Source organism: Octopus bimaculoides, chromosome 18, assembly GCF_046866305.1.
Source record: "Octopus bimaculoides isolate indiv1 chromosome 18, ASM4686630v1, whole genome shotgun sequence".
NCBI classification, from domain to species: Eukaryota; Metazoa; Mollusca; class Cephalopoda; order Octopoda; family Octopodidae; genus Octopus; species Octopus bimaculoides.
Window position 1 is genome coordinate 16,116,162 of NC_142945.1, and position 14,295 is coordinate 16,130,456.

The 14,295-nt window shown below is 36.1% G+C and overlaps 1 protein-coding gene across 1 annotated transcript in view; it reads left to right on the forward strand.

The window, feature by feature from the left end:
• LOC106871189 (von Willebrand factor A domain-containing protein 8) overlaps positions 1-14,138 on the forward strand; it is a 41,448-nt gene extending 27,310 nt beyond the window's left edge. Inside the window, exons 18-21 of the mRNA XM_089365997.1 lie at positions 3,208-3,366; positions 7,019-7,117; positions 8,748-8,986; positions 11,396-14,138. Of these exons, the coding sequence (XP_089222123.1) occupies positions 3,208-3,366; positions 7,019-7,117; positions 8,748-8,986; positions 11,396-11,504 (606 nt within the window). The 3' untranslated portion in view covers positions 11,505-14,138. The remainder of the gene's footprint in view (positions 1-3,207; positions 3,367-7,018; positions 7,118-8,747; positions 8,987-11,395) is intronic.
• Positions 14,139-14,295: the final 157 nt, after the last annotated feature.

Genomic DNA, 14,295 nt, shown 5'->3' on the forward strand with positions numbered 1-14,295 from the left:
GACACAAACACATTCTAGTCTTGGTGTGTTGAATTTACACAGCCAACAACCTTAACTTTGGGCACAATCATGACTTTTTGTCACATGACACAAATGTACGAATTTAATGATGATCAAAATTTAATGCCTACATACATACATACTTATGTATGTACATACATATATACACACATGCACATATACACATACATACATACATATATACATATATACTTATGTGCATACATACTTGTATACCGAAATCGAACTAAATTCGACAACTGGCACCCATGCCAACGTCGTCTCCTTCATTGGACACAAAACTCGGCTTGCGAAGACCTGTTGGGGCAAGCGAAAGTGAAATCGTGATGGCACCTGTGCCCAGCATCGCCTTCCTGGCACTTGTGCTGGTGGCACGTGTAAAGACTTTCAAGCGAGATCGTTGCCAGTGCCGCTGGACTGGCTCCTGTGCAGGTGGCACGTAAAATACACCATTTTGAGCGTGGCAGTTGCCAGTACCGCCTGACTAGCCTTCGTGCCGGTGGCACGTAAAAGCACCCACTACACTCTTGGAGTGGTTGGCGTTAGGAAGGGCATCCAGCTGTAGAAATTCTGCCAAATCAGATTGGAGCCTGGTGTAGCTATCTGGTTCACCAGTCCTTAGTCAAATCGTCCAACCCATGCTAGCATGGAAAGCGGACGTTAAACGATGATGATGATAATGATGATATGTACATACATACATACATACATACATACATACACACACACACACACACACACACACACACACACACACACACACATACATAAATCCAAACAAATAAATTATATCCATTCAGCCACTGGATATTCTAAGTTTACAAGGCTTTGATTTTTTTTTTCACTCTCAATAGTCACATGCAGTGAAACACGACAACTTTAACTTTCGGATTACTTTTCTTGTCTAGACTTATGTAGGACAATTAATTTCTCAAAATTCCAAGTCTTCTCACTTTATGTTTATTCAAACAATACCACAATTCAAACATGAATAAACAAATAAAATATATTTACATTAAAATACATCAGCAAGCCACACAAACACTAAACCATGGATAAGAAAGAAGAGCTAACAGAATTCAATAACTACATACAAACAATTCCTATCCACTCTACCACTTGACAAATTAAATTTAGAGAGCCTTGATTGTTTGGAACTGTCACTCAACCTTGTCTAGTCATATGACATTAACATAATGGCGGTAGCAGGGGAGGGTGGAACTTACAGAAATTTCTAAGCCTAATCATGTGATCATCTTCTGCCAATCAAATTGTATCCTAAACAGATACTAATTTGGGCCATGTTCTCTCCATAAGAACAAGAGAAATTTCAGACTCCAGTTGTGGCATAACCCCAGATCTTTCTGTCTCACTTAACTTTTGAAAACCAGAAAAATCTGTGAAGCTGATTTATTTAAAAATAAATCATCTAAATGACTCCCAGTGCATTTCAGCTTCTTTTTACTACATTTCTACCTGTGTGGAATAAAAGAATACAGTCATGCAATCATTGACAAAAAAAGGAAGCAGTTTGAGTGAATTTGGTAGATGAAGGCTGAGTGGAAGTCTGTCATATACATATTTATATCTCTGACAAGAATTTCTTTTTAGGAGCAGGCATGGCTATGTGGCAACAAGCCTGCCTCCCAACCACAGAGTTCCAAGTTCAGTCCCACTGCATGGCACTTTGAGCAAGTGTCTTCTACTATAGCCTTGGACTGACCAAAACTTGTGAGTGAATTTGGTAGATGGAAACTGAAAGAAGCCCATTTTATATGCACATATATATCCACGTATGTGTGTGTCTTTATGTCTGTGTTTGTCCCCCCATCTCTACTTGACAACTGGTGTTGGTGTGTTTATGTCCTGTAACCTAGCATTTCAGCAAAAATGACCAATAGAATAAGTACCAGGCTTGAAAAAAAAAAAAAAAAAGTACAAGAATTGATACATTCAACTAACAATTATTCATGGTGGTACCCCAGCATGGCCACAGTATCACGACTGAAACAAGTAAAAGATAAAGTGGTAAAAGATACATACATATACATACATATATATATATATATATATATATATATATATATATATATATATATAAAATAGTGTACATTTAAACACAAGAAAAACTACCTTTAACAGGTACTTTTACACGCTAGAAGAAGCAGTCAAAACGACCAAAACCACATTAAGAGCAATTTCGAAGGGAATGAAAAATAAAAACTTGTTATTTTTTTACGGTTATACCTACGTTTCAAATTTATTTAGCAAATAAAGTAATTTGCTGGCGAAATTCTCATCAGTAACTGCGCCATAACATTAACATATAACTTAGAGACAAATAACTTGTGTCTCATCATTATATGTTATAATTTTTCAAATTCACCGTGCAAGCACAGTTTCAGTTCGCAGCAAATGAAAATTGCCAAACTGATCTTCAAAATGCTAAAATCATATATGTAAAATATATAGGGTAGCGAATTTTTTTAGAAATTTCATTACCAGTGGCCTAGCATGTATAAAATGTCAATAGACAACATATTCTCAAAATAAATTTTATTTATATATATATATATTTATATATGTATGTATGTATGTATGTATGTATGTACGTGTGTGTTTGTGCATGCCCCCCACCACTCCACTTGACAATTGGTGTTTGCTTATGTCTCTGGTCTCTGGAACTTCAGCAAAAGAGTCCCTTAGAATAAGTACTAAACTTAAAAATAAGTACTGAAGTAAATTTGTTTGACTAAACCTTTCAAGGAAATGCCCCAGTATGGTTGCAGTCCAGTGACTGAAACTAGTAAAAAAAAAAAAAAAAAAGTAAAAAGCTAAAATAACAAAATATGTTAAAAAAACAAAAACAAAGAACAACAGAAAAAAAAAGAAGCGACTATTTGCTCTAGTCTTGAACCCAGAAATCAGGTATTGACAGTCTACTAATTTCCCCACTTGGGCAAATTTATACCTCTCAGTGTATTTCATGAAATAATGGAAGAGAACTAATTGATTGATTGCTTCACATGTTTTTGTTTTCCTTTCCGCTTCCAAACTCTTCTCTATCTCATCTGATAAATGAGGAGGAACTAATCATCAACTACATCTACTGATATTTACTACTACTACTACTACTACTACTACTACTACTACTACTACTGTCTCTCCCTCTCACATCTATCACAGCTTGGAGCACCAATGGAACTACCGAAGCGACTCCGCCTTGTCGTTGATGTATCTGGCAGCATGTACCGCTTCAATGGTCACGATCGTCGGCTCGAAAGAGAAATGAGTGCAGTGTTGATGGTAATGGAAGCGCTTGAAGGCTACGATACCAAACTGAAGGTATGCTTAATTGCTGTTTGTTTCTATTGGTTCATTGTAATGTCATGTGATCATTTACAAAGCAAAACAACATGCATTCTTATACAAAATACTACACACACACATATATGCAAGTATTTATATATATGTGTGTGTGTGTAGATGTATATATATGTATATATGTATAGATATGTATATGTATATGTATATATATATATATATATATATATATATACATATATATATACATATATATATACATATATATATACATATATATATACATATATATATACATATATATATACATGTATATATGTATAGATATATATATGTATATATATATATCTATACATGTATATATGTATAGATATATATATGTATATATATGTATATATATATGTATAGATATGTATATGTATGTATACATGTATATATGTATAGATATATATATATGTGTGTGTATATATATATGTATACATATATTTATGTATAGATATATTTATGTATATATATGTATACATGTATACATATATATATGTGTGTGTGTGTTTTTATATATATATATATGTATATATACATACATATATATATATATATATATATAGAAGAATGGTTAGTGAGAGCTGTGCGAGCCATGTACAGAGATGCTGCCAGTAAGGTGAGGGTTGGAAATGAGTACAGCAATGAATTCCGGGTAGAGGTAGGGGTCCACCAAGGTTCCGTCCTCAGCCCCCTAATATTTACCATAGTCCTCCAGGCAATCACAGAGGAGTTCAAGACAGGTTGCCCCTGGGAGCTCCTCTTTGCTGATGACCTTGCCCTAATTGCGGAGTCACTATCAGAACTAGAGGAGAAGTTTCAGGTGTGGAAGCAAGGTCTAGAATTGAAGGGCCTTAGAGTCAACCTAGCTAAAACCAAAATCCTAATAAGTAGGAAGGTAGATAAAACACAAACCCCTTCAGGTAGATGGCCCTGCTCAGTATGTAGAAAAGGAGTAGGTAGTAACTCTATAAGATGTACCCGGTGCAAGCTATGGACACATAAGAGGTGCAGCAACATCAAAGGCAGGTTAACTAGCAAGTTAGTTTTTGTTTGTGGCAGATGTTCAGGTGCAATAAAGACTGCAAACAAACAGGAAACAACTTCTATCTCATTCCAGGGTGAAAAACTAGAGGTAGTCGATAGCTTCCGCTATCTGGGCGACCAAGTTAGTAGTGGGGGTGGGTGCGCTGAAAGTGTAGCTGCTAGAATAAGAATAGCCTGGGCAAAGTTTAGAGAGCTCTTACCCCTGCTGGCGACAAAGGGACTCTCACTCAGAGTAAAAGGCAGACTGTATGACGCATGCGTACGAACAACCATGCTACATGGCAGTGAAACATGGGCTGTAACTGCTGAGGACATACGTAAGCTCGCAAGGAATGAAGCCAGTATGCTCCGTTGGATGTGTAATGTCAATGTGAATACCCGTCAGAGTGTAAGTATCTTGAGAGAAAAGCTGAACATTAGAAGCATCAGTTGTGGCGTGCAAGAGAGACGATTGCGCTGGTATGGACATGTGGTGAGAATGGAGGAGGATAGCTGCGTGAAAAAGTGCCACACCCTAACAGTTGAGGGAACCCGTGGAAGAGGTAGGCCCAGGAAGACCTGGGCTGAGGTGGTGAGGCAAGACCTTCGTACATTGGGCCTCACCGAGGCGATGACTACGGACCGAGACCTTTGGAAATGGGCTGTGCGTGAGAAGACCCGGCAAGCCAAGTAAGATCGTTGCCAGTGCCCCTGGACTGGTTCTTGTGCGGTTGGCACATGAGATGCACTATTTTGAGCGTGGCCGTTGCCAGTACCGCCTGACTGGCTCCTGTAGGATTTTCGAGCGAGATCGTTGCCAGTGCCCCTGGACTGGCTTGTGCGGGTGGCACATAAAAGACACCATTTCGAGCGTGGCCGTTTTCGTGCGGGTGACACGTAAAAGCACCCACTACACTCTCTGAGTGGTTGGCGTTAGGAAGGGCATCCAGCTGTAGAAACTCTGCCAAATCAGACTGGAGCCTGGTGTTGCCATCCGGTTTCACCAGTCCTCAGTCAAATCGTCCAACCCATGCTAGCATGGAAAGCGGACGTTAAACGATGATGATGATGATGATGATACATATATATATATATATATATACATACATATATATATATATATATACATACATATATATATATATATATACATACATATATATATATATATACATACATATATATATATATATACATACATATATATATATATATACATACATATATATATATATATACATATATATATATATATACATACATATATATATATATATACATATATATATATATATACATATATATATATATATATATATATACATACATATATATATGTATATATATGTGTGTATATATATATTTACATGTATATATGTATGGATGTATATATATGTATATACATATATGTATATATGTATGGTCAGTTTGACGATCACACGCTACACATCTTTCTTCCAAGCACTGCTGTAAACAGCAGAAGTGAGCTAGAATGTTAAAACTTAGTACACATGCACACCAGAGTTCATGCTCAATCTCTGCCAAGCAGCTTCAGTCTGCATGGTTTAGGTTGCCTGCTATATATATATATATATATATATATATATATATATATATATATATATAAATATAAATACAGCATGTCCATAAAATCACCTTCATAACTATACATGATAGAATTTATCTCTAAAAAGGATAAGAAAGAAGAATAGCCTAAATTTTTATTCATCTTGTTAATTTTTAACATGCCCACCACCTTTACTAATACTAAGAGAAATATGATTGTGTAGTTCTCGGTAAACATTTTCTCTCTGATTTTCAGTAGCAACATCAGTTAATCAGTTATTCTGATTAATACTTTGTAGCTCTTAGCTCCGGCATTTGAAACTCTGAGTCCTATTATGACAATTTACTAATTGTCCTAAACTATACATATATAAATTCCTCTATTTACCTAATATCGAGGTCTCATTCTTTTGTTGTCATTTTATTATTATTATTATTATTATTATTTTATATATATATATATTTGTTTTCCAAGATTGTGTTGAAATAGATATTGTTATGCTTAGGGATGGTCATATTTTGCCAATTAAGCACACACACTGTATATTTGGTTTTCACTTCAGCTTTATTATTATTATTATTGTTATTATTATTATTATTTTAGTTTCTTTGTTAAAGCTCTTTCATTACACATCCTGTAACCCCTTCAGCAGCTCTTTATCCCACCTGTGGACTAAGCAGAACAGGAGGAGACAAGTGGGACAAAGAGTCGCTGAAGAGGTTACAGGATGTGTGACGAAAGAGCTTTGACAAAGAAACTGTAATGATAATAATAATTTGAAGTGAAGACAAAATATATAGTGCATGTGTTTAATTGGCAAAATATGACCATCCCCAAGTATAACAATGTGTGGGTGTGTGTATTATAGTAGCTTATAATTGTGTATATTTTCTTCTACATATACACAAATATCTTTGTAAGAAGTATCTCTTGAAATACTCCATTTAATTATTAACCAGCTAATACATTTAAACATGCTCTATCACTAAAATCTATCGACATTTGTTGAACTGATTCTTTGTATTTCACTGTTTACAGTATGAAATCTTTGGTCATTCTGGAGAGAACTATGACACCTCCTTTGTGAAAGCCGATCAACCTCCGAAGAACAACAAAGAGAGACTTGTTGTTTTAAAGGTATTGTGTCTACCCTTTTGATACCGTCCCCAGCCCCAAACTGCCCCTGGTTCTATGATACAAGCTTCCTGTTTTAGTGTGGTCATCATCATCATTATTGTTTGTCTGCCTTCCTTGCTGGCATGGATTGGATGATTTGACAGGAGCCAGCTATTTAGAAGACTACACCAGGCTACTGTGTCTGTTTTAGCATGGTTTTTACAACTGGATGCCCTTCCTAACACCAGTCACCTCACAGAATGGACTGAGTGCTTTTTATGTGGCACCAGCACAGGCGAGGTCAGTTTTGGCATGGTTTTTACAGTTAAGTACCCTTCTAAATGCCAACCACTTCACAGTGTGCACTGGATGCTTTTTACATAGTACCAGAAAGCACCCAGTCCACACTATGTTAAAACCTTTAACCCTTTAGTATTCAGATTAGTCTGTAAAATGCTTATTTATTCAATTTAGTTTGAATTAATTTTGTATTATCTCATACTTTTGAGATTTCAATGATGTGATAGTTTATTTTTAGAAGTACATTGTATGATAAGTGTGAGAGGCCAGATCTGACTGGTTTGAATATAAAACAGGTTAAATACTTGGGTTTGATGTGGCTAGTTTAAATGCCAAAGGGTTAATCAAAATGAATTTCGTGTAAATTTATGTTCCAAACATAAGCTTGATAATGACAAAGTTATTTTATTAAATTCTTCCTTATTTTAAAATTAATTGAAACAAATGTAGTGTACTTAAACAGGAATATGATTATAATGAAAGATTTAATGGTGTAGTTCCTGAGGTGGGGAGGGGGCAGAGTTAAGACTTGTCAACTATTTAAATGAATTGTTATTAATAAATTTCTAATTCATTTTAGAATATTAACCTCTTCCTTAGAGATCTTTTATCTTTTACTTGTTTTGGTCATTGGACTGCGGCCATACTTAGGCACTGTCTTGAAAGGTTTAGTCGAACAAATCAACCCCTGCGCTTATTATTTTTTCAAGTTTAGTACTTATTTTACTGGTCTCTTTTGCTGAACCATTTAGTTACAGGGATGTAAACAAACCAACATTTTTTGTCAAGCAATGACTGGGACATACATATAGACACACACACACATGCATGCACATAAACTTTTACTCAGTTTCTGTCTACCAAATTCACTCACAGGCTTTAATCAGTCTGGGGCTATAGTAGAAGACATTTCTTTAAGCTGATGTGCAGTGGGACTGAACCGGAAACCTGGCATGTGGTAACTAGTGCTTCCTGCTGATGAGGTCAAATAGACTGAAATCATGTGATATGAGAATTCTGGCACCTTTGACAGATGAATTTCATTTGCTAAGATCTATGTGTGTGCTTTTATGCCCCAAACATCTATATGAGAGGGTCTCTCAAGATTAATAATGCAGTATTTGGTGTTCTCACGATACATCTATATAAAGTTGGATGTAAAGATTACCTTTTGGTATTAATACTGTTTCCATCCTTAATAATTTATTATGAAACCATGTAGTTGCAAAGTGAGTTTCTTAACCACTCATCCATTCCTGTGCCCATAGATGAAAGCATTTTAATCCATTTGATCTCCAATTATCATCATACATTATTATTATCGTTGTTTTTTGTTGTTACTGTATTACAGACCATGCATGCACACTCACAGTTCTGCCTGAGCGGAGACAACACTTTAGAAGCAACGAAGCATGCTATCGACTCAGTTGCCAAAGAAGAAGCTGATGAGCACTTTGTCATCATCCTAAGTGATGCCAACTTTGAACGATATGGTATCAGTGCTAAGAAGTTCTCAGAACTGCTCACCGAAAACAAGGAAGTGAATGCTTTTGCCATTTTCATTGGATCTCTTGGAGACCAGGCTGTCAGGTAAGGGCAAGCTCTTTAGCATTATCAAGAATTATAATTTTAGTTTGTCTTCACATATTAAAAAAATTACAGCTGAGATTACTGTTGAGATCATCCTAATCATCATCATCATCATTGCTTTAATGTCCACTTTTTCATGCTTGCATGGCTCAGAGTTTAGTGAGGCAGATATTCTATGGCCTGTTACCCTTCCTGTCACCAACTCTCACCTATTTCCAAGCAGTGGGTAGCCACAACAAGACCACCAGGCATTCCATTCATTTCCCAGCTCAAAGAGGTGAGCCCGTGAGTCAAGGCATAGAATGCAACCCCCATTTATCAGTAGTGGGGTATGACAGCATATGCTGGTTTACTTATCCCTGCCGCTTCATGCTGGTTTTGTGCCCCTTTGAGCAACATCAAATTCACTCATCCGTCCATAAACACTCTCCAAGGTTTCTTATTTATAAACTCTCTTGCCTCTCTCACTCCAACACCTCTAACCACCAAAGCTTTTCTCACTCCATCCATCTACACAAACCGAGGTCTACCTCTGGTTCTACTGCCTACCACTTCTGCCTTCATCACCCTCCTTACCATCTGCTCCTCATCCATCCTCTCCATGTGACCAAACCACCTCAACATTCGTCTATCCATTTCGGTTGTTAGTTTTCTCTCATTCCTGGTCACCTTCACATCTCCTCATTCCTCATCCTGTCAATGTGTGTCACACCAACCATAGCCCTCAAACATCTCATATCAAACACGTCTAGTCACCTCTTTTCCACCTCTCTCAGCCCCCACGTCTCTGCACCATATAATATTGTTGGCACAATCACACCTTCATACACACCTCTTTTCGCTTTCATACTCATCCTTTTATCTCTCAGCATACCTTTCACAACTCCAAGAATCTTACTCTTCTCCCTCACTCTATATCCTACTTCCTCAGCCAATCTGCCGTCACATGTGATCCCAGATACTTGAAACCACTCACCTCCTCTAACATCTCATCACTTATACTCACATCCATCCTACCAGCCCTTCCATCTCTCGAACATCTCATCACCTTATTCTTAGCTACATTCACTTTCAGTTTCCTCCTCTCACACATTCTTCTAAACTCTATCACCAGTCTCCTCAGTTACTCTTCCGAATCTGCCTCTATCATCAGCAAACAGCAACTGACTCATCTGCCGTTTCTCTCCGTTTTCTCCCACCATTTGGGTTCCCCTACCAAAGGTTCTATCATTTACCTCTCTCACCACAACATCCACATATAAATTAAACAGCCATGGAGACATCACACAACCCTGTCTTAACCCCACCTTCATATCGAACGACTCACTTACTTCACCACCCACCCTAATGCACACCCTACTTTATAAAAAACTCTGTACAGCTCTCAACAATCTACTCCATACAACTGCAACACCTGCCACATTGCATCTTTATCCACCTGGTGCAGCCATCTGGCTCGCCAGTCCTCAGTCAAACCGTCCAACCCATGCCCACATGGAAAGCGGACGTTAAACGATGATGATGATATATATATATATATATTTGTATATAATGTATTGATGTATAGCTGAGTGTATATCTAAGTGTGTGCATCTGTATGTGTGTGTAGAAAGCTAGACAATTAAATCTCTTCTCTGTTTTTATGTGGGATATATGATTTGATATCTGTGGATCACTGACTTTGTGCCCACTGAGAATTGGAGACATTTGCTTGGATACCTATACCACAATATACAATGCTGCATTTCATAATCTCCATTACCTTCCCTCTCTCTCTCTCACAACACACACACACACTCACACACAGAGGCAGAGAGAGAGAGAGAGAGAGAGTCTCTACAATAATTTTTTGAAGCATGTGATTTAATGGTTTCTCTCATAAAAACTATAGGGATATATGTGTATGTGTGCATGCATGTATTAATTTGCAAGCATAACAACTGTGTGTGCTGTGTGCATATATATGTATATAGATGTGTTTATGTATATATATATGTGTGTGTGTGTTTGTGTGTGTATATATATATATATATATATATATATATATATACACACACACACATATATATACGTACATACAGACATATATATGTTTATATATATATATAATCATGTACATAAATTTTCTATAAAATGAGTGCGTGGGAAAAGAGTGTGTATTATGGATGTATAAATATTTATTTATCTCTTATAAAATTATCTATTTATAAATACGTACACACAGATTTATATATTTATATATATGTGTGTCAGAGTTTGTGTGTGTGTGTGTGTGTGTGTTTCTATGTTTATGTGAGAGAGAAAGACCATTGTTTGTGAAGACAAAGTACTTACTTTAGAGGACCAAATTAAATGCATCTAATTTTTGAAATATTATTCTTTCTTTTTTTTTATTGTTTTCCTTTCTAGGTTGACAAAGCAGCTTCCAATGGGCCGAGCTTTTGTGTGCATGGATACAGACAAACTACCTCAGATATTACAACAGATATTCTCGTCAACAATGTTATCGTCGGACTGATGACAAGGAAGCAATGCATGTCATGCCGTTTAGAACTTTCTTATTTGATAGCATTAAAGATGCACGGGCATTTTAGATGCACTCTAATTTCAACAGCACATATTCAGGAGATAAAGATTTTAGTGCATTAACGCTTATGGGAAGCCCAACTTTGTATATAAGACCCAAAGTGATTTTTTTTAGACATTTTTTGGTGGGAAAATAGTATGTCCTATATGCCATTAAATACAGTTTTCTATGAACTGCTAAACTGTGGTGACAAGCAATCACATTTTATAACTCTACTACTAAGTCAACTTTGCATTTTTTTTCCAGCTTATACCATTTTTACAAACTACATCACTTATCACAAACCAACGAGGGAGGATCTCTATGTGGTCTGGTTACTCGACCTGTTAGAAATTGTAACTTAAGTCTCCCTCAGATTGTACCAAGCTGTCTTAACCCTTTATCATTCAAACTGGTCATATCCAGTTCTACCAGATGTTCTACCAGTTTTATGTCCAAACTGGCCATATGTGGCCTCTCACACTTACTCTTCAATGTCATTCTAAAAATATATAATCACATCATTGAAAACTCAAAGCTTTGAGATAATGTACGATTAATTCAAAACAAAGCGAATAAATAAGTATCAAATAAATAAATGTTACATCTGAATGATAAAGGGGTTAATTTGAAAGGACATATTGGATTAAGTCATTCTGAATGTTTGCATATTGGAAAAAGATGGTATTGGTATGGATGGAATGCCTTTGATTGTTCTCCTTGGTCAAAGATGACCTGTAGTTAAACAACAATGGCAACAAAAATAACCACATCATCATCATCATCACTACACGCAAGACAATGAAAGGAAGCCTTTTTGTGGTCACTTGATCTGCTAGGAAAAGTAACTAAATCTCTTTCAAATCATCTGATTGACTTAAAAAAATAGTGGCTGCTTCTCTAATATGGTCTTGGTTTCCTTTCCTTGTATAGAGGAAAAAGGCAAGATGGGCATATCTGGATTACCTTTAATCATAGGTTTTTTTTTCCATCAGTGCTAAACTAAGGCTAAACAACAACAACAATAGCAACACTACACACAAGTCAATGACGTAGCCTCTACAGTGTCACTTGGCCAACTAGAAAAGGCTGTGTAAACTTTCTGTAAATATTCCTGATTGATTTTAAAAAGGGAAGAATACATATGTATCCAAGATAAGAAGTCGTAAGTACATTCATACTTTTAAATGAAAAGAAAAAAAGAAGGGATGGTCATGGCTGGGATGTCTTCTATTAAATGCCTTCTCAATCAGAATTAATGTAGGACTAAACAACTGCAGTAGGGACTTTTCTACACACAAACCAATGAGAGGGCTTCTACGTGGTCACTCAAAATGTGGGGGAAAGCAGTCAATTATCTCCTAAGTCATATCTTAATGTCTTTAAAAAAATGAGAAGGAAGAAGATATTGGCAAATGTAGTTCTAGATATTCCAATGTCTGAATATAAGATGGTGAGGTCATGGCTGGAATGTCTGTTTGATTAGGATTAACCTGCAGCTAAACTACATCACTACCTTGTTTCATTTGAACCATTTGGATTATGCCTGAATAAACAATGAGACATATGATGTCATTGATCATATGTTTGTCAACCCAGTTAAGGCTGACCTGTGGCTAAATACATATTTGGAACAAATAATACTGGCAGTGCTCAGTTAATGCTGTTATTATTTGTAGTAGTAAGGGTTGGGGAATAGCAGAAGGGCTACATTAGTAGGGCCAAGACTTGAAGAAATGAGTCACTCAAGAGTCCAAATCTTGCTACATTCAAATTTTTCTTACCTCTTCCTCTCTCTCTCTCTCCTTTTTTTTCTCTATTTGATAAATTGTCAGACATTTTTTTTTAACATTTCCTTCATGGTATTAGTCAATCTAGAGCTATAGGAAGAAATATTTAATGTGCCCATACAGCAGGAATGACCCTGGAACCATTTGGTTGCAAAAGAAACTTCTGAACCAGTTCTGTCTGCACCTCTTTTTATATAAAAAAAATTTTTTTAAATAGTGAAGTACATATGTTGTTTGGTCCCAAGTCAACCGTGGCTGAGCAAATCTGTGATAAAAAGACATTGCAACCACGACCATCCTGTCTTTTTGTATATCTAAGAGTAAAGTGCATTCTTCATTTTATAATGGCTAGTGTGTGCTTTAACCCTTTAGCATTTAAACCAGCCATATACATCCAAAATATTTTACCTGCTTTATGTTCAAATCAGCTAGATTCTGGTCTCGCACACCTATGCTTTAAATAAGCAATCACATCATCAAAATCGCAGAGCAATGAGGCAATGCAAGACTAATTCATATCAATATGAATAAGTATTACATTTGACAGAGAAATCTGAATGCTAAAGGGTTAAGGGAAATTTGATTGCTATTTCTAGCAAATCAAGTAATTATATAAGGCTCCCTTGTTGATGATTGTGGTGATTATTGTAGTGGTACTGTTGGGAATTTCTGGAAATTCTTTGACTGTTGACCAATTTTGTTTTACCTTTTTTTTAAAAAAATTGTGAATACATTTTGTAAGCTGAAAATAAATTTTAAATTGTTAAGATTAAACTATTGGTGAATTATTGGTAAATTCTTGACTTTTATGTCAGTTCTGTTTCTTTATTGTACCAAAGTTGATACCAAAGTTTGTCCATGTAAACATACATGAATCTCGATTTTCTTCATTTTAACCCTTTTACTCTAGAAAGCAGATCTATTCACTCAAAATTTCCTTTACCTTAAGTGCA